The sequence below is a fragment of the Salvia miltiorrhiza genome, chromosome 1 (genome assembly GCF_028751815.1).
Source record: "Salvia miltiorrhiza cultivar Shanhuang (shh) chromosome 1, IMPLAD_Smil_shh, whole genome shotgun sequence".
NCBI classification, from domain to species: domain Eukaryota; kingdom Viridiplantae; phylum Streptophyta; class Magnoliopsida; order Lamiales; family Lamiaceae; genus Salvia; species Salvia miltiorrhiza.
In genome coordinates, this window is record NC_080387.1 from 73,585,639 (window position 1) to 73,605,442 (window position 19,804).

General features: G+C 35.8%; 2 protein-coding genes across 2 annotated transcripts; both read right to left on the bottom strand.

Moving 5' to 3' along the window:
* Window positions 1–2,508: 2,508 nt before the first annotated feature.
* Window positions 2,509–4,199, bottom strand: LOC131012984 (uncharacterized). The gene is made up of 4 exons (XM_057940979.1): window positions 4,195–4,199; window positions 3,857–4,095; window positions 3,246–3,322; window positions 2,509–3,015 (listed from the first exon to the last, which is right to left on the bottom strand). Exons 1-4 carry the CDS (start codon window positions 4,197–4,199, stop codon window positions 2,698–2,700), a joined length of 639 nt encoding a protein of 212 aa, XP_057796962.1. The 3' UTR covers window positions 2,509–2,697.
* Window positions 4,200–7,643: 3,444 nt separating this feature from the next.
* Window positions 7,644–10,170, bottom strand: LOC131005887 (laccase-14-like). The gene is made up of 6 exons (XM_057932999.1): window positions 10,043–10,170; window positions 9,810–9,961; window positions 9,495–9,739; window positions 9,287–9,415; window positions 8,023–8,973; window positions 7,644–7,924 (listed from the first exon to the last, which is right to left on the bottom strand). The coding sequence occupies exons 1-6, from the start codon at window positions 10,151–10,153 to the stop codon at window positions 7,767–7,769; spliced, it is 1,746 nt and encodes a 581-aa protein (XP_057788982.1). The 5' UTR covers window positions 10,154–10,170; the 3' UTR covers window positions 7,644–7,766.
* Window positions 10,171–19,804: the final 9,634 nt, after the last annotated feature.

The window sequence follows — 19,804 nt, forward strand, 5'->3', positions numbered from 1 at the left end:
ATAAAGGGGAGTGATTTGCCTTTTGAATCATGGCCATGATATATATCACTAAGGATGAAATGCAGGGATTGTGGTTTATGTTTGATAAGAGAAATAGTGAAGTCGATTTGTTCATTATGATTATTTGATCGTGGGATGAGTCACTTTGCCTAAAAACTTCTCACCTTACCAAAGAACCCTCATTACAACCCAAGGAAAGCCCTTTTTGATCTTTATTTATAACACATTGAAGTATAAAGAGTTAGGATAAATGGCAAGCTTATGGTAGATTGCATGCATTGTTTCAAGTTGAGTGCAAACACGTCCATTCTAAACACTTGAGAGTTGAGTGCACCATTGAAACATCCACCTTGTGAGGATTCAAGCTTGGAGGCTATAATGTTGAACTTACTATCACTTGTGACTTCTTGAAATGCATATCTACTTGTGATACACTAGTGAAATATTTTGAAAAAATTGAAGCCCTTGAAATGACATCAATTCATGCTTACATGTTTGTTTACTTTTATTTCTTTCTTTTTGTCGTTTGGGGACAAACAACGCTTTAAGTTTGGAGGGTTGACAAACATGGATTTCATACCTCAATATCACACGAATTGTTGTCATTTTTCCCCATGAATTGATTGCATATATGTGTTTGTATCCCAATTTTGAGTATTTATGAAGTTTTGATTGCTTGGTATAGTTTTTGAGTTTTTTCAGGGCAAATCAAGAGTTGATTGGAGAATTGTGAGAGCATAGGATTGAAGTACGTCTCGAGAGGAATCCATGAGCGTGAACGGCGCCCGAATCGGAGCTCGGACGAGGGAGAACGGGGCCGACAAAGTCAGCCGCGCACAGAGGCCGCGGCCGCGGTCACGCGTCGTGGGGAAGGTATCGCCCGCGGTCACCACCCGCGGCCGCGGGGTGGGACCGCGGGCTAAGTGCTCAAGTCCAGGGGTGTACCGCGGTCACCACCCGCGGCCGCGGGCTGGGACCGCGGGTCCCCCCACGGTCACCACCCGCGGCCGCGGGGCGGGACCGCGGGTTCCCTGAGTTTTGCCCACGTTTGAGCACCACGGGCGCGGGCCATGACCGCGGGAAAAGAGCGGAGTCGCCTTTTTCAGCCCTTAAACCCCATTTTCCCCCTTTTTCTCTCATTATTCTTCTTCTCCATCACTCATCTTCCCCAACACTCCACACACTAAACCCTAGCCTCCAACAACACACCCATCTACCATTGAAGACCATTGAAGAGAAGAGAAGAAAGAAGAAGCTCATAAATAGGATTTGTCATTTCTTACTCTCTCTTTCATTATGTACACCTTTAACTTTGAATTATTGTGTTTGAACATGTTAGGCTAAATTTCTCTTTGATTTGGGGATTAGGCTAGATGATTATTGTAATGGATTGATTATTTATGCTCAATATAAATCTTGTTTGTTCATTTGCACATTATCTTTTCAAACCCTTGATTTATTTCTTGTATGGATTGTTGGCCACATTCTATGCATTTCTAATTTGCACATTGAATCGGGAGAGGATAATTGCAATAGATAAGGTGTTTGAAACATATCAATTCGATAACCGGGAGGTTGAGAGTTGGGTGAGAGTATGTCGATCTTTGTGTGCTTTTGGGAGTTATAGGTTAGAAGTTGACCGGGGACGGCAACTATGACCCGTAATCTACCGCTCTAGTCGTCCGGGAGGGGGCTAGAACTAGTTGGGAGATCACTCTAGATAATTAGGATTGTCAAGATTAATATTGAGCTATAATTGAAGTCTTTTACTTAATCATCGATGCCTAGTCCCTAAATCGCCTTAATCATCTTATTAATCCACTTGCTTATTTGGTTTTATTTGTCTTTGCACTTGTTAAGTAATTAGTAGATAATCAAACCAATCACTCCATCGTTTAGTCTAAATAGTCGAGTAAAATGAATTAGGATAATCACTAGATTGAACTACTAATCCTTGTGGGATACGACCTTGCTTCCATATATTACAACTAACCGTATACTTGCGGCGTGGTGAAAATATTAGCGAACAGATACCAAAACGTGGGACATCCAAAAATGAATATATGAATACTAAAAATTGGGACGAATGGAGTATTATTATTATTATTATTATTATTATTATCCATCCGTTGATTCAGAAAAGTAGGACCAAATTACTCTATTAAAAAAATAGTATTAATAATGATAATTAATTGTATTATAAATGGAGAAAGAGACCCACCATATAATTGAAAGTTTCCAAAAATGGAAAAAGACTAATTTTTGTGAACGCTCTAAAATGATATAAAAAAATTAATATTTTTTTTGTAGGCGGAGCGAGTATATCTCTTAATTTTCAATTTTGATTGGTGTAAAACATATAACCAATTTAGATTATTTTTATTTATTATAGAATACTTCTTAGCTATAAAATTTTATATATAAAAATATTTTATAATTAGAAAAATAAAAGATGAAAAGCACAAAAATCTAGAAAATAAAAGAAAATATAATATAGAATAAAAAACATATAACAATAAATGCACTTCACATTTTCTTTTCTTTAGAATCATATTACAATATAACTCAAAGAGTAGGTTGAAACAAATAAACACATTCAAACCAATATATATCTATATGCAAAGAATTGGACACACAATTTTACATACATTTGCCATATAATCATACCAGACAATGGCACCACCATCACAGTTGTTCTCAGGTCTTCTTTGACAGCAGTGGCTCCAGATGGCCGGCGTCGTCTCTCGAGGCGGAGATCTCCCGATTTCCCGATTCCAACTGAGACAGGGCTGCTTCTTCTGATCTCTGTTTCAGTAGTCGATTGAAGAGGCTTGATTTCTTCTCTAGCAATGGAGATTGGCTCATGGAAGAATCGGTTAAGCTCTGCACATGCTGTAGACATACTTGGACTGCATCGTGCACGCGAACGAAGAACCATTCTCGGCCTATTAGATCGACCACCTCGGCTCTTGTTAGAGTCAGCAGAACGTCTCGATTCGGATTGGAAACGGCTATCTGAAATATGCAGGCAAAACATTTTATAAATGGATGCATCTCAATGATCATGATATATGCTAAGGGAGCGTTTACTTTTGATGATTAGCTTTGATAAATAAACATAGTAAGACGAACCCTTCGATTTATATCCCATTGAAAATGTGGGATTGAAGAAATCTTAATCTTAAAAGAAAAAAAATACTCAATCATGCAAAGTAGACGCTCTCTAAGTTGAAGTCTTTGCTTACCTGGATGTTACGTGATCTGTATTCGTGGTACAAGTCTTTTAGAGCTTGAACAGCGCTAGAGTCTATGTAAGTGACAGCTGAAACAAAAGACCAACCGTAAATGGGGGCAAAATGATATATACTCGTTCTGAAAAACAAAACTTAAAAAATACCCACCTTTTACAAAATATACAAATTATACACATTTTAGAACTTTTTTTACCCTTATGACGAGGTCGAGTATCTCGAGTATTAGTGCATTTTAGGAGAGTGAGTTGTGAAGATTGAAAACAGAATAATGCATAATTTGTTGTGAAAATACCTTCATATGAAGGGGTGGTTGAAGAGGTGTTGTGAAAATACCTTCATTGTTGATGTGTAATTCGTTATGTGGACTCAAAATGACTAAACATTATTACCTGGGGAGTTTAAGATAAAATTATGATTTGCACAAACAAGTAAAAAAAGTTTTGAGTTAAAATTGATTAGATAAGCTTCCTTCATTAATGGGCTAAAATTTCATAGTTTCATTATGCAATTGACTTGACTTAGAAAAAATGATTTTAGCTTTGAATAAAAGGGCATCTGTTAAGCTTCTTTCCTACCTTTTCGGAAAAGTAAAGGTGACATACCGAGTTTGCAACAAAAGTAGAAGCAGTCGGTGGGAAAAGGAGCGCAGCAAATCAGAGATGGAAAAGGGCCGAATCCGCGGCTTTTCCAAGTGAATAATGCAGAATCAAAGAGAGAAAACAATGAACAAGTTGGATTCACATTCGGATTCGAAAAGAATGTAGTGGTTTTTCTAGGGATGAGATCGGACGGCTGAGAATGGAGGAGTATCACATCCGGCGGGGTCCGCACCTCAGAGTAGCTTAGAATTATATACAAATATATTTTGATTTTTTGATAATATAATTTAAATAGATGCAATTTGTATACTGCAGTGGAAATACTAAAAATAAAATAATACACCATTTAAGAAAAACATTTCGTATTTTCCATAAACTAAAGAGTGGATTTTGAAAATAGCCACTTTTGAATTATAAATTTAAAAATTAGCCACTAAAATAATAAAAAAAATTTAAAAATTATCCGCAAATTCACAACCAGTCGAATTCACAAATAATATTAATTTTAAGATATTTAATTGTAGGGCTTTTTTAGTATATTAACTGATTAATCTATGAGGTAGATCCCGTTTTCGATGGAATGATCTTGGATGAGAATTTTTTCTTTTTTTATATAAAAAAATTAGGCTTAATCGCATCCATTCAGATGCACAAAAAATCAAATTATATAGAAAGTTTGGTGTTTTGTAATTAAGAGACGCAATTTAATTTTTTCAAAGATAGGAGTACAGAGCCCAAAGTTTTTTTTAGAACAATAACTTTGGCCGTTTAGTAAATGTAGGACAAAATTTTTCGAATTTGTTATTGTAGGACAAATTTTCAAAATTCAGCATGCATAAGTATGACATAGTGTACAATAAATACTGTGGAGAGTAATTCAGCCCTGACGGCAAACGGGGTATTCTCGCACTTTCTATTTATAAATTTTCTAGCTAGGTAGGGCAAATGGCAATGGAGTGAATGGACGATCTAAGTCCACGATCATCATCTGTCTTCCTCTTGTAGTATGTGTGACAACGACTTATACATAAATGCCAAATTATTTGCATAGGTATGGGTAACAAATCCTTACCAATTCAAGCACTGATACCACTTTTGCATCTCTCTCTTTTAATTCTAGGGAAAAGTAGCATATACCTCCCTATCATACACCCCCTGACACATTCAGGGGCGGAGCCAGGCCCCTAAAGACAAGGGGGGCAAAAAATATGATTAAGAAAATTTAAAATAATTTCTATGACAATTATTTAATAAAATCTATACCTATTATAAAAGAGCCTTGTTTTACAAAATTTAATTTGCCTATTATATCCTTCATATATGCTTAATTTAAGGTCAATTATGTAATTTAATATATTATACATATAATATATCAATAAATATATTGTGGTTTATCTTTTATATTTTAATACTTATTTAAGTAGTAGTATCAATTTGGACTCTTCATCATATCAATTACTATTTTCATCATATAAGTTAATATTTTTTATTATATAATTTTAACAATTTAGAATTAAAATACAAAGGATTACATAATATACTTTTTGAGAAGTATAATTTTACAAGAATCTTTGGAATTAAAATTAATTATGTAAAGATGAAATCTATAAAATAAATATGACGACAAAATTAGGTGATGTTTAATTAATTAATTTTTTTAAATACTAAATTTAATTTTTTGTTTTAATTTTATGAGTTCTATAACATTATACTTTAAAAAAATTAACCAATAATTGGTTTAAAAGAAAAAATAAATTAAAATGATAAATATTGCTACAAAATGAAATAAAATATAAATTTACACTCATAAAAATTTATTCATTAAAATAATTCTTTTTTACGTGCAAACGCACGTCATCTCTGCTAGTATTTATAAATAGATATCTTATTTTAATGAATGAATGCAATAACAAAAATTTAAGATAAATTTTCATGATTAAAAGAGTAAGAATAATTCTTTATTCTCAATTTAAATCGAAGTTCTTATTTAAACTTCATATAGGGAGAGAGGCTGTGACAAATAAAATTTAAGTGATGTACGATAAAAGTTGGAAAAATGGGAGAAAGAAATATATTGAGAGAGAAATATCTAGCTGGGTAGGGTAATTAAAGGTATGGACGATCTAAGTCCACGATCATCATCTGCCTTCCTCTTGTAGTATGTGTGACAACGACTTATACATAAATCCTAATTACCAATTCAAGGACTGATAAAGACCTCAACATACCACGTTTTTCATATCTCTCTTTTAATTCTACTACTTTCTATAAAAAGAAATACTACTAATTTTATAAACAATCAATTGAGATGTCACTACTGTTCAATTAAGCAACAACATGGATCATACCGAAAATTAATCATCATCTGCCTTCCTCTTGTAGTATGTGTGACAACAACTAATACATAAACGGTCATTAAATGCCACGTTTTTCATATCTCTCTTTTAATTCTACTGTTTTCTATAAAAAGAAATCATAATTTTATAAACAATCAATTGAGATGTATACACATCACTACTGTTAAATTAAGCAACAACATGGATCATACCGAAAATTAATACTAAAATAAGAACAATTTTTAGCCTTTAGATTATCAAGATTTATGATTGATTCATCATTTTGTTAAATGAATTTAAGGTCATGTGTTCGAATCTCATAAAAAGTGAAAATTTTAATTTTTGAAATTCAAACACTTATACAGTGAATTCGAACATGTTTTACATAAAATTCAAACGTTTTCATTAGTTTGCATTTTATATTTTAAGAGGGGTTTATAGCTTAGCTCAAACCTATATACTAGCATATAGCAGTGAAGCTTTCAATAGAATATACTAGTATCTAAACTTATTCGTTGACCGTGAGTTGAGGTTATCTATTTTTTAAGGTTTTAAAGGATTTTTTTTAATGGCAAGAAGTGTATACATGTATTTTATTTTATTTAATACTCTTTACGTTCATAAAAAATAGTTTTAGTAAGAAACGACACAAGTTTTAATAAAAATTTTATTGTATTATGAATGGAAAAAATGTCTCACTTAAAAAATACTTCCTCCGTCCATGAAAGAACTTCCTATCTTTTCTTTTTGAGACGTCCACAAAAACACTTTCTACCTATTTTTTGACTATACCCCACCACTTATAATTACTCTTACTTTCACTTTTTCACAACTCTCAATATTAATTATAGTAATACCTTTTCACAACTTTCAATAGACTCAACAACTTTTTCTCTATTTTTAATACACTCAATAATATTTTTCTTAAAACGCATGTCACTCCCTTCTAGGAAGTTCTTTCATGGTTTGAGGGAGTAGTATTTATAATAATAATTAATTATATTGTGAGTAGAAAATAAGGCCCATCAGGCACTATGTGATAGATATTTTTCAAAAATAGAAAGAGATTAATTTTTGTGGACATTTTAAAATGACAAAAATGAACTATTTTTGTGGACGATGAGAGTATTAAATAAAAAATACATACAACTAAACACAAAGTGAATGTTATTGAATAGAAAATGAATAAAATAAATAACGGTATATGCATTTTTACGATAATTAATACTCCCATCATGATGTGAAAAAAGGTAAGAGAAAAAGAAAGTGGCATTTTGCATAAAATACATATGATTGTCCAATTTTTTATATAAAATATCACATATTGTGTGGTGCATGACTGAAGTATGAGTCCCACTATAGTAAATTGTGCTATGGGTTTTGTACATTTTGTGGGGACATACTAAAATGACAAAATTAAAGAAACATTGATGGTGTACTGAAGGAAGGACTAAAAGAAATAACACTAGTTTAAATAAAAGAAACCCATGCTGGTTTTCTTATGAATCATGGTGAGCCTTGTGTAAGTAAGACTCAGTTATTTTACAATACGTGCGGATTGATATAATTAATTAATTCTAAATTGTTGAGGCTGCAGGGGGCGCTTCACAGCGGGGCATATCTGGGGGCGGAGGCAACATCTTCTCATTGGGGGCTTCCCCGTCCTTAACGATGAACGCCATCATCATTCCCCAACTGTGATGACGCTCGAAATGACAGTGCATGAACCACACTCCTGCGCGCGATAATATTAATGCAACTTTAATTACTTAATAAGCTATGAGACTCTTGCTTAACTTTAATTTATAAAGGAAAAGGAGATGGGAACTGAACCTGGATTGTTAGCCTTAAATCTGATAGCACTCCATCCATTTCTTGGAACGGCAACCATGTTCCCCAACGGCGGGTCAATGAGATTAAAGTTTGGCGGATCCGTGTTCGGGTCGAAGTTCCCGTATCCAGTTCCGACAACGTAGAAGCTGTGTCCATGTAAATGCATGGGATGATCGATTCCATCGCCATACCCATAGTCGGTGCCTTGAAGCACCATCTCGACTTCCGAGTTGTAGTCCAACATGTACACCGCCGTTCCGAAATTGGCGGGCGCCAAATTCTCCGGCTTATAACCTTGCGTGAAGTTGTATATTATTGGTGTCATCGCTGGGAAATCGGGCGTGAAAACTCCTCTGATCCCTTTGTAATAGGCCTCAAGAATATTTTGGGCTTTGGGCAACAACATGGTCACGTTGTTCATGCTGCCCAGCAGCCTGTAGGTGTACAGGCAAGAATTTGTGAGACAGGGCAACGTATTGACGGAGACAGTGACGAACATGTTGTGGGTGATGTTCATAGGAACTTTGATGGGGTAGTTGTCGTCGGCAAGGCTTCTGAGCCTGTTGCTGAAATGGGTGGAACTGGCCTCACGGAAATCGTCGAATTCAGGGAAAGACGGAAGCAGCAGTGATGAGGGCCGGGTGTAGTTACCGACGTACTCCACGATTACTGTGGTTGGGAGGTAAGTACGCCCCAAGGGGGCGCCGGCGTATACTCTGGCGGCCATGTAATAACGGCTGGGCGGCTGGTTGGCTTCCAGAAGGAAATCTATGGTCTGGCCGGGGATGATCGCGATGTGATCGGTGTTCAGCGGCTTCGTGTAGGCGCCGTCCATGCCCACCACCGTCACGTTGTGGTCCTTGATTTTGAAGAACGTAATGAAGTTCATCATTGCGTTAACCATTCTGATCAGGTAAGTCTTGCCCGGTTCCACACTCAACTTCAATGTATCTGCATTAATTGCATCAAACCAAATTAATTAGTAAAACTTTTACTCTGCATTATCTGCATTTGCTTTTCGGTACGAGATTTAAGAAGTTGTAGATTAGTGTTTTAAGTGTGTAATAATTAAGTGATAAAGTAGGAGAGAGAATGTAATAAATTGATAAAATAAGAAAGAGAAGATAATAAAGTGATAAAGTAGGAGATAGAAGATAATAAGAGAATACTTAATTAGTGTTAATGAAGAGTTTAAAATTTCTTATTTTTACGAAATATAGAAATGTATCAATCTTCGTTTGACTCCTACTTGTTTGGATTTTACCTTGTTTTGAGCAGGGATAGAGGTCGCCTGGTTGACCATTCACGAGGAAAGCATCAGACAATTGGGGAGCGGCTCCTGAGGCCATAAAATCCTCGTAAACTTGTTGCACATCATCATTCCACCACTCTCCTGCATGCAACATTTATTAATTATTCCGAATCTATAGAATTCCAACACAATTAATATTGGTCGAGAATTTTAATTATACCTAGTAAGATGGGAAATTCAGCATGAGGCTTAGGGAAAGGATAAGTGTGTGTCTTGGGCGGTAGAATGACGATGGCTCCATACACAGTAGCTCGAGCCCAATCGATGTGGGCGTGCCAAAACAAAGTGCCTTCTTCGTCGGAGAGCAGAACTCGTTGTCGAAAGCTTTTGCCGGGAGTAATAGGACACTGCGTCACAGCGTCGGCGCCATCTGTCCATGGATATCTCGGCATTTTTACTCCATGCCTGAAATCGATCGCCATATATATATGATGATATATGATGAGTTTGATGCAAATGCTTGAATTTGACGTACCAATGGATAGTAATATTTGCATCGGCACGATTAATAACATCGACTACCACCAATTCTCCCCTTCGAGCATATATAGTTGGCCCTGGGAACTGCCCGTTTACCGTTAGCATGCTTTTGGTGGTGCATAGCCTTGTGTGTGAAGTTCTTCTCACCTGCAAACTTACACTTCCAATTAGCTACCTTTTCTATAAATAAAAAAACAAAATCAATTAATATTATTAGAACATATATACTTCAAACTTATGATGAACTACAGCATGGACTGGAGCCATAATAATACCAAGGTAGCACAGCATGAAAACCTTGAGCTTCCTATAACAAAACATTTTTTCAGTGGTGTGCATTTATTTCCTTTTTCTTCTCTCCGTATTTATAATGTTGAATTCTATCTACTGAACATCTCCTCTCATTTATTTCTGAAATTAACCGTACGTGAGTATTTAATTCTTTCACGTGACGTGCATGACTTTTGCTTTCTATATTACTCCCTCCGTCCCGACTTTTGGTATCCAGTTGAGAACGTCATGTGTTTTAATAAAGTGATTGATGTGTTGTGAGTGGAATAAGGGTTCACATTTTATGTGAAAGTTAAAATAATTAAAGTGGAGTAAGGGCTTCACCTACTTTTACTAAAAATATAAATGGATAACAAAATGTGGGACGGCCAAAAAAGGAAAGTTGGATACTAAAAGTTGGGACGAATGGAGTATATTGGACATGATATAATTAGTAATTTGGAAATACTTGATCCAACTACAAGAAGAGATGGTTAAAAATTTGATCAAGTGCATGCAGAAGAGCTAGACATCTCATTACAAGACTCTTCTAGTTGTAATTATAAAAGTTACTCCCTCTTTTCTCCATCCACGAAAAAATTGTCGCTTCTATTTATAAATGTTTCACACGATTCTACTCACATTTAAAATAGAATCTTACTCATTTACTAATTTCATTCACATTTTATTAAAACGCGTATCATTCACAATGTCACGAGTTTTTGTAAATGGAATGATCGTAGTTTTTTTTACAATTAAATCTTTACTCATTGATTAGTTTTTCTAAGTAAAACACGTTTCATTCACATTATAATTAGTTTTTTCTTGATTTTAAGATGTCTTTGATTAGAAACATGGAAAAAGCAAAATAACAATGGAGAAGTAAGGAAGCCATTGATGACAAGCAGAGTAGGTTGTGTATTGGATCTAAATTTTTTTTGATATCATTAAGGAAGACAAGTTACAGTATATATATTCCTTCAAGGCAGTGGCGGAGCCAGGAATTAATTTGGGAGGGGGCTGAACTTACCGCCCCCGAGAAATTTTTTTTGGACATTCCGTATATTTAAGGCATTATTTTATTAAAAGACAAGCATAATAGTAATAATAAAGAACAATATTTTCATAGATTATATAATTTAAATATATAACAAATTAGTTTCAATACATTACAAATTTTTTTGGGACATTTTGTATTTTTAAAGCATTTTTTATTAAAAGACGAGCATAATAGTAATTATAAAGAACAACATTTTCATATACTATATAATTTTAATATATTACAAATTAATTTCAATACATTACAAACTATTTTTTTTTTGTCATTTCGTACAGTTTAGGCATTTTTTATTAATAGACAAGCATAATAACAATAATAACAAACAATATATTCATAAATTATATATTTTCAATAAATTACAAGCTAGAATCAATAATAATAAAAGACAAGCATAATAGTCATAATAATGTATAATATTTTTATAGATTATATAGTTTTAAATAACACAATTATCCTTAAATTAATTATAAATGGAAGAATATAACAAGCTAATCAACTTTTGTAAAACAAATTTCTTTTATAATATAAACATATATATATATATATAGGGAGAGATTCAAATAAGAACCACTAATAAAATAAGAACGGAGAACCATTTTAAGCCATTCGATCATCAAGATCTACGGTGGATGCATCATCTTGGTGGATGGATGCAGGTGCTGGGTTCGAATCCTGAAGGGAGCAAAAAAATTATTTTTTTCGGATGCATTAAATTTAATAGCGGATGCATTAATTTGTATAGCAGATGCAGTAATTTTATTGGTTCTTATGTTCTCACGATAATTGTGGTTCTCACTATAACCGCACCCTATATATATATATATATATATATATAGGGAGAGGTTCAGGAAAGAACCATAAATAAAAGAAGACCGGAGAACCATTTTCAGCCATTCGATCATCAAGATCTACGGTGGATGCATCATCTTGTTGGATGAATGCAGATCATGGGTTCGAATCCTGAAGGGAGCATTTTTATTTTATTTTTTTGAGTGCATTAATTTTAACAGCGGATGCATTAATTTTTACAGTGAATGCATTAGATTTGATGGTTCTCCCGTTCTCACAAATAATGTAGTTCTCTCTAGAACCACACCCTATATATATATATATATATATATATATATATATATATATATATATATATATATATATATAGGGTGCGGTTATAGTGAGAACCACACTTATCGTGAGAACATAAGAACCATTAAAATCAATGCATCTACTATATAAATTAATGCATTCGCTATTAAATTTAATGCATCCGAAAATAATAAATTTTTTGCTCCCTTCAGGATTCGAACCCAGGATCTGCATTCATCCACCAAGATGATGCATCCACCGTAGATCTTGATGATCGAATGGTTTAAAATGGTTCTCTGTTCTAATTTTATTTAGTGGTTCTTATTTGAACCTCTCCCTATATATATATATATATATATATATATATATATATATATATATATATATATATATATATATATATAGGGAGAAGATCCATAGAGAATGGTAAGTATTTTGAGAATGAAGAATTGATTTCGTCCCTTAGATATTGGAGATCTGATGGTTGAGATAATTAGCATTAATTCTTATAAAAATAATATTAAAGGTTAATTAGGTAATTTTATTATTTTATGTAACCGTCCCGAATTAGATAGGAGTTGACCGAATCTTGTTTTTTGGTAGATCAAAGACATATCTTGTGTTTATTGCTATTTTTATTTTTATTTTCCTTTTTTATTTTGCAAGTTAATATTGCACACATTATATTTTTTTTAAATAAGGCTGTATCTATCAATATCACATATTATAAAAAAAAATATGCAACTTCAAAGTTTCATTCACGGTATTTATTTCAATATTTTATATTTTTGAATATTTTGTTTTATATTTTCGATTGTTAGGCCTTTAATTCTATGTCAAATATTTTATATCAACAAAAAAAAAACAATTCAAATATTTATTTGGATGTTCGAAATTTTGTTACGCTAATTTGAAAAGCTCTATGTTATATATTGTATGTTTGCAAAAAATATTCGAATATTTTATTTAGGTGTTCGTAATTTTATTACGCTTATTCGAATAGTTTTATGTTAAATATTTTTACAAATCTCAATCAAATATCATTATTCAGACTTTTTTACTTGAATGTTCATAATTTTATGGCGTTCATTCGAAAAGTTTTATGTTAAATCCATTTTTTATAAAATAGCGAACAAAACCAAAAAAATTGAATATTTTGTTTTATATTTTCGATTGTTTTTTTTTTATTAAATTGAGGTTTTTTATAAAAGAAAAAGTAAAAAAATCCCTTGAGAGCACAAAACGCAGACTAAGGGCACGAAACTCGAAAAGAGATCGTTAAACAATGAAACCTGAAGACACTAGCGATCCCATAAATCAGGATAGTCGTCCATCTCATCTGACCAACGTCTATGAACTATATTATTCATTGCATTCATGCTATCACTATTGCTATAATCAACCACAAAGTTCCTCGGCTTGTAGCCCATATCCTCCGCATTCCGGAGGCGACCTTTTATGCTACCTTCCGGAACTGCTTGCTGTTCGCTAATATTTTCACCACGCCGCAAGTATACAGGTAGTTGTAATATATGGAAGCAAGGTCGTATCCCACAAGGATTAGTAGTTCAATCTAGTGATTATCCTAATTCATTTTACTCGACTATTTAGACTAAACGATTGAGTGATTGGTTTGATTATCTAACTAAATACTTAACAAGTGCAAAGACAAATAAAAATCAAATAAGCAAAGTGGATAAATAAGATGATTAAGGCGATTTAGGGACTAGGCATCGATGATTAAGCAAAGGACTTCAATTATAACTCAATACTAATCTTGACGAACCTAATTATCTAGAGTGATCTCCCAACTAGTTCTAGCCCCCTCCCGGACGACTAAAACGGTAGATTACGGGTCATAGTTGTCGTCCCCGGTCAACTTCTAACCTATAACTCCCAAAAGCACACAAAGATCGACATACTCTCACCCAACTCTCAACCTCCCGGTTATCGAATTGATATGTTTCAAACACCTTATCTATTGCAATTATCCTCTCCCGATTCAAAGTGCAAATTAGAAATGCATAGAATGTGGCCAACAATCCATACAAGAAATAAATCAAGGGTTTGAAAAGATAATGTGCAAATGAACAAACAAGATTTATATTGAGCATAAATAATCAATCCATTACAATAATCATCTAGCCTAATCCCCAAATCAAAGAGAAATTTAGCCTATCATGTTCAACAATAACATACCCAATGAAAAGAGAAACATAAATGAAAGAGAGAGAAAGAATGAACAAATCCTATTGAGAAGCTTGCTTCAATCCTCTCTCCTCTTCAATGCCTTCTTCAAATGGGTAGGAATGAGTATTAATGGGGGTTAGGGCTTGGATATGGAGGTAGGAAATGAGTATTGAATGTAGGGGATGATGAATAATGTGAGGAAAAGGGGAAAAATGGGGGTTAAGGGCTGAAAAACGCGACTGGGGCCCACTTGGGGATGCTCCGCTCTTTTCCCGCGGTCACGGCCCGCGTCCGCGGCCTTCAAACGTGGGGGATGCTCAGGGGACCCGCGGCCGCGGGTGGTGACCGCGGGTGTCTCCTGAGTCGGGAACAGCTGACCCGCGGTCTTACCCCGCGGCCGCGGGTGGTGACCGCGGGGTACTGGGCGTTTTGCACAGTCCGCTCGTTTTGCTCCGTTCTCCCTCGTCCGGACTCGGATTTGGTCGCCGTTTGCGCTCAAGGATTCCTCTCGAGACGTACTTCAATATCATATCTTCAAAATCCTCCAATTAATCCTTGATTTTTCCTGAAATTACTCCAAAACTACACAAAGATATCAAATCTTCATAAAACTAAATATTCGGGCACAAACAAGCATTCACAAGCAAAACATGAAGGGAAATGACAACAAAACATGTGGAATTGAGGTACGAAAACCATGTTTGTCACTTGCATCGGCTCACTTCCCATGCCCTTTCCCGTGCCCTTTGGGCGGCCACGTCCCCGCTTGGTCGTCTTGTCCGAGAGTAATTGCATTCCCTGACTAACCTGCTCCTCTAACCAACTAATGCGACTAGTAATATTGTCCGGGCCAAGAGTTGACAAATCCTTGTTACCTTCATGCGAAACACCCCCGCTTTTGTCCAAAGTTTGGTCACGTTCGAGAGCAACAGTTGTGTCGTCAATAAGCGGTGTGTTCAAACCCGTGCCATCTGGAGCCTCCATCTCCAAAGTTTCCTCCACATCCGAGTCCTCCTCGTTAATGACCAAGTCACTATCTTTAATCACATCTTTATCCCCCTGAATCGGAACCAGTATTTTGTCCAACAAATCCGGCTCAGATAAATGAACCCCGAAAGACGGTCCAGAAATAGGATCCACGCCCGTTTCCAAACAATTCTCCGCATTATTCTCCAAGTCCAGAGCCTGAAATGCATTTCGTGTCTCGACAGCCTCTTTCTGAAGAACCGGAACAACAATTTGTTTTTTTACCGCCTGTTCGGCGACCTTTGACCAAGCCGCAGCAGGTTTAGCATGAGCAACCTGTTGTTGCTTCTTCAAAGGGGCAGCCTCCTGCTGCCCAAACTCTGACTGCGCCGGGTTTGCAGCCTGTTCATTCGAGGTAATCGCCGCCTGCCAATGCGGCCCATTGTGAACTTGCGTAAGCTTAGCCTTGTCATTCACAGTGTCATTCTGCTCACCCATCCCCCCAAACTTCGACTTGCGGCATCTATCGGGGGAGTGTCCCGTAATCTTGCAACGACCACAATAAAGAGGGAGATTTTCGAAAACAAACTCAATATGAAAAGAAAAATCCTCCATATCAATAAGAAGAGTATTAGGAAGAGGGTGAGACATATCTATTTCAACAAGAATACGGGCGAAATGTCCAAAATCTCTACCTGCCGAAGCACCATCGATCTTTAGAGGATGGCCCAAGTAACGTCCAATTCCAGAGAGAACTTGTGGATTCCAATACTCGATAGGAAGATTATAAAGAATTCGAACCCAAACATTCGCCAAGGGAGAGTTTTCTTTGAACGGATCAAAGTTGCGAGTCCACTCTCGGAGCCGAAGAAGACCCTTTGACAGCTCCCAGATCACCTTCGCCTTTGCCGTAGCTTTATCAGTCACTGTAGTAAAACGGAGCGTGTAAAATCCCTTTCCCAGCGGAATCAGTTGCCAGTCAGAATTTATACCCCAAATCTGTTGAAGTTCCGACTTCAACTCCATAGTTGAACGTGGCTTATCGCCTTTCCCCAACAGTAGTCGTCCTGTTAGTGCATGCTCAAAAGCTTGGACCTCCTTTAAATATAAAGCCTTAGGAATTTTGAGAGAGAATTGATCTCCTTCCTTCGTTGGACGCAAATCATGAAAAATATGAGCAGCTAAATCTTGCCGTTTAACAGGTCGCTTAACAGTAGCACTAGCATAAGAAATCCTAGCGTTATCTGCCACGCTAGGATTTACAGAATTCCTATCAACTGCCGTGCCATCGGCAACACAAGGATTTGTGGCCGATGTCTTCCTAGCGGCATCCTGGGCCTCAGTATTCTTCACCTCGCTGTTACCAACCGTGGCAGATATAGACCGAGCGGAAGAAGATCGAGCTTGAGGGTGTTCAAAATTCGCAGAAACAGAGGGAAGATTTAGGAATCCCTTATCCTGATTTCCGGCCGACGAGGTGGCCCGAGCAGCCGAATGAGTCATCGAGTAAAAGCTTGAGGGAGCCAGTCCGGTGGCGGCTAGGGAGGTCCGAGACAGGTGGACGGCCGGACCAGTGGGAAAGCGGCTCAATCACTCCGATCTGGGCGTAGTGCGCAACGTAGTCAACGCTGGGTTGTTCGTGCTGTTGCTGTTGGATTCGCCGCGCTGCTGCTGCTGCTGGTCTGCCTGCACCGGTCGCCGCGCTGCTGCTGCTGGCCGGTCTCCGCGCCCGCGCTGCTGCTGCTGCTGGATCGTGAGCGGGACGGCGCTGCAGCAAGCTGGAGGACAACGCCGCGCTGTTGGTCTGCCTGTGTTGCTGCTGGGAGGAAGGCACGTGGGCAGCGAGCACTTTGCTGTGCTTCACCGGCTGAGGGAAGCGGCGCCGGCGCCGGTGGGAGTCGGTCAAAAATATCGGCCCCTCCAAGAAAAAGTCGCCAGCTTTTAAGCTTTTATTCATGCGCTCTTATATTTTCGATTGTTAGGCCTTTAATTCTATGTTAAATATTTTATATCAAAAAAAAAAAACAATTCAAATATTTATTTGGATGTTCGAAATTTTGTTACGCTTATTTGAAAAGCTCTATGTTAAATATTCGAATATTTTATTTAGATGTTCGTAATTTTGTTACACTTATTCGAATAGTTTTATGTTAAATATTTTTACAAATCTCAATCAAATATCATTATTCAGACTTTTTTACTTGAATGTTCATAATTTTATGGCGTTCATTCGAAAAGTTTTATGTTAAATCCATTTTTTATAAAATAGCGAACAAAACCAAAAAAATTGAATATTTTGTTTTATATTTTCGATTGTTAGGCCTTTAATTCTATGTTAAATATTTTATATCAAAAAAAAAAAACAATTCAAATATTTATTTGGATGTTCGAAATTTTGTTACGCTTATTTGAAAAGCTCTATGTTAAATATTCGAATATTTTATTTAGATGTTCGTAATTTTGTTACACTTATTCGAATAGTTTTATGTTAAATATTTTTACAAATCTCAATCAAATATCATTATTCAGACTTTTTTACTTGAATGTTCATAATTTTATGGCGTTCATTCGAAAAGTTTTATGTTAAATCCATTTTTTATAAAATAGCGAACAAAACCAAAAAATTTGATGATCATGACACAATTTCACAATGAATATAACAAATTTTTTAATGAACAGAATACTATATTGCAAATTTGCAATGAACAAAATACAATTCTTTAATGAATAAAATACATTTTTCAATGAACATAAATCAAGATGGAAAATCTCTGCAATGCATAATCAAGATCTAGGCTCTGCCGCTTATGTTCAGTCGAGGATATAGGAGATGATGGAGGTGAGTTCGAGAGGGAGATGGCTGGGACGAAGGCAGTGGTCGTGGCTTCGCCTATGGCGGCAGCGGCGGCGGCGGTGGCGGCGTGAAAGCGATGGTCGTGCCTTCGCTGGGGTAGAAGGGGGCGGCGCTCTGTGCGTGCGTGCGTGTGTGTATGTTACTGTGTGCTGGTGTGTGTGGGTTTCATGAGCTAGATGAATCCTTAATATTCGAACTAACCACTCAAAGATGATGAGACGGGAAGCGAAAATCATGGAGGAAATTTGGGATACAAAATGATGAAAGACGTGTGCTCTTACGGAATCATAAAAGACCTCATTCTTCAAGTTACTGTTTTAGCCTTTAGTAAGAATAAAATACATGTTTAATGAATATTCAGAATTTTTAATTTTGAAATCAGTTTCAATAATAACCGTTAGATGCGTTAAATCCAACGCTCTATAATAATTCTTCATTCTCTCTCTTATACTAAGCGCATCAAGATGGTGACACGTGGCAAGGAACTTCCAAGCATTTCAAGGCAAAATCTGGAGGGGTAAAATTGGAATGTAATTTTCGAAATTAAAAATTTAAAAAATATATATATATTTTTTAAATTTTCTCAAAATAGATATATTTTAGATGCATAAAGTCTCACACGAAGATGCATAAAGTTTTCATATGAAATGCATAACTTTGAACAGAAAAATGCATTTGATTTTACAATTTTGTTATTTTCACCACCCCACCTCATACCACCCCCCAATCCACCCCACACCACCCCCCAACCCTCCCCATTACCACCCCCCAAAAATAGGCATGTTTCACATGCATATAAAATCAAACAAAAATGCATAAAGTTTTCACATAAAAATGCATTAAATTATACAAAAAATGCATTTCATTTTAATAAATCTGGTAGTTTCGCCACCCCCACCCCTGCCCCACCCCCACCCCCTCTCCCCCCCCAATTTTTTTTTTTCAAAAACTGATTTTCTGATTGCTGACCCCCCCCCCCAAAAAAAAAACTTATTTATAGTTAATGTTTTATGCATTTTCATGTAATAATATATGCATTTTATTATTCTTGATTATGCATTCTTCTTTTTTATCTACACACATTTTATAATATTTTATTTTAGGTATAGGGTTAGGGTTTAGTGTTTAGGTTTTTAGTGTTTAGTTTAGTTTTTAGGGTTTAGTGTGTAATGTTTTAGTTTTTAGGGTTTAGGGTATAGGGTTTAGTGTTTAGGATTTAGTGTTTAGGTTTTTAGTGTTTAGGATTTAGGGTTTTGGGTTTAGGGTTTAGGGTTTAGGGTTTAGTGTTTAGTGTTTAGTGTTTAGGGTTTAGGGTTTAGGGTTTAGTTTTTAGGGTTTAGTGTTTAGGGTTTAGTATGTAGTGTTTTAGTGTTTAGTATTTATTTTAGGGTTTGAGTTTTAGTATTTAGGGTTTAATGATGTTTAGATTTTACTGTTTTAGTGTTTAGGGTTTAGTTTTTAGGTTTTAGTGTGTAGTGTTTTAGTGTATATAGGTTTTAGTGTTTAGTATTTATTTTAGGGTTTTGGTTTTAGTGTTTAGGGTTTAATGATGTTTAGAGTTTAGTGT

Excerpts from the sequence above, each read along its gene's own strand:
- LOC131012984 (XM_057940979.1), bottom strand. Across the intron at positions 3,323-3,856 it reads CTACTTTTGTTGCAAACTCG|CTGTCACTTACATAGACTCT; the intron begins GTATGTCACCTT and ends CTTTTGTTTCAG. Across the intron at positions 3,016-3,245 it reads ACAGATCACGTAACATCCAG|ATAGCCGTTTCCAATCCGAA; the intron begins GTAAGCAAAGAC and ends TGCATATTTCAG.
- LOC131005887 (XM_057932999.1), bottom strand. The coding sequence starts at position 10,153 with ATGCACACCACTGAAAAAATGTTTTGTTATAGGAAGCTCAAGGTTTTC. Across the intron at positions 8,974-9,286 it reads CTATCCCTGCTCAAAACAAG|ATACATTGAAGTTGAGTGTG; the intron begins GTAAAATCCAAA and ends CAATTAATGCAG. Across the intron at positions 7,925-8,022 it reads ATTTAAGGCTAACAATCCAG|GAGTGTGGTTCATGCACTGT; the intron begins GTTCAGTTCCCA and ends TATCGCGCGCAG.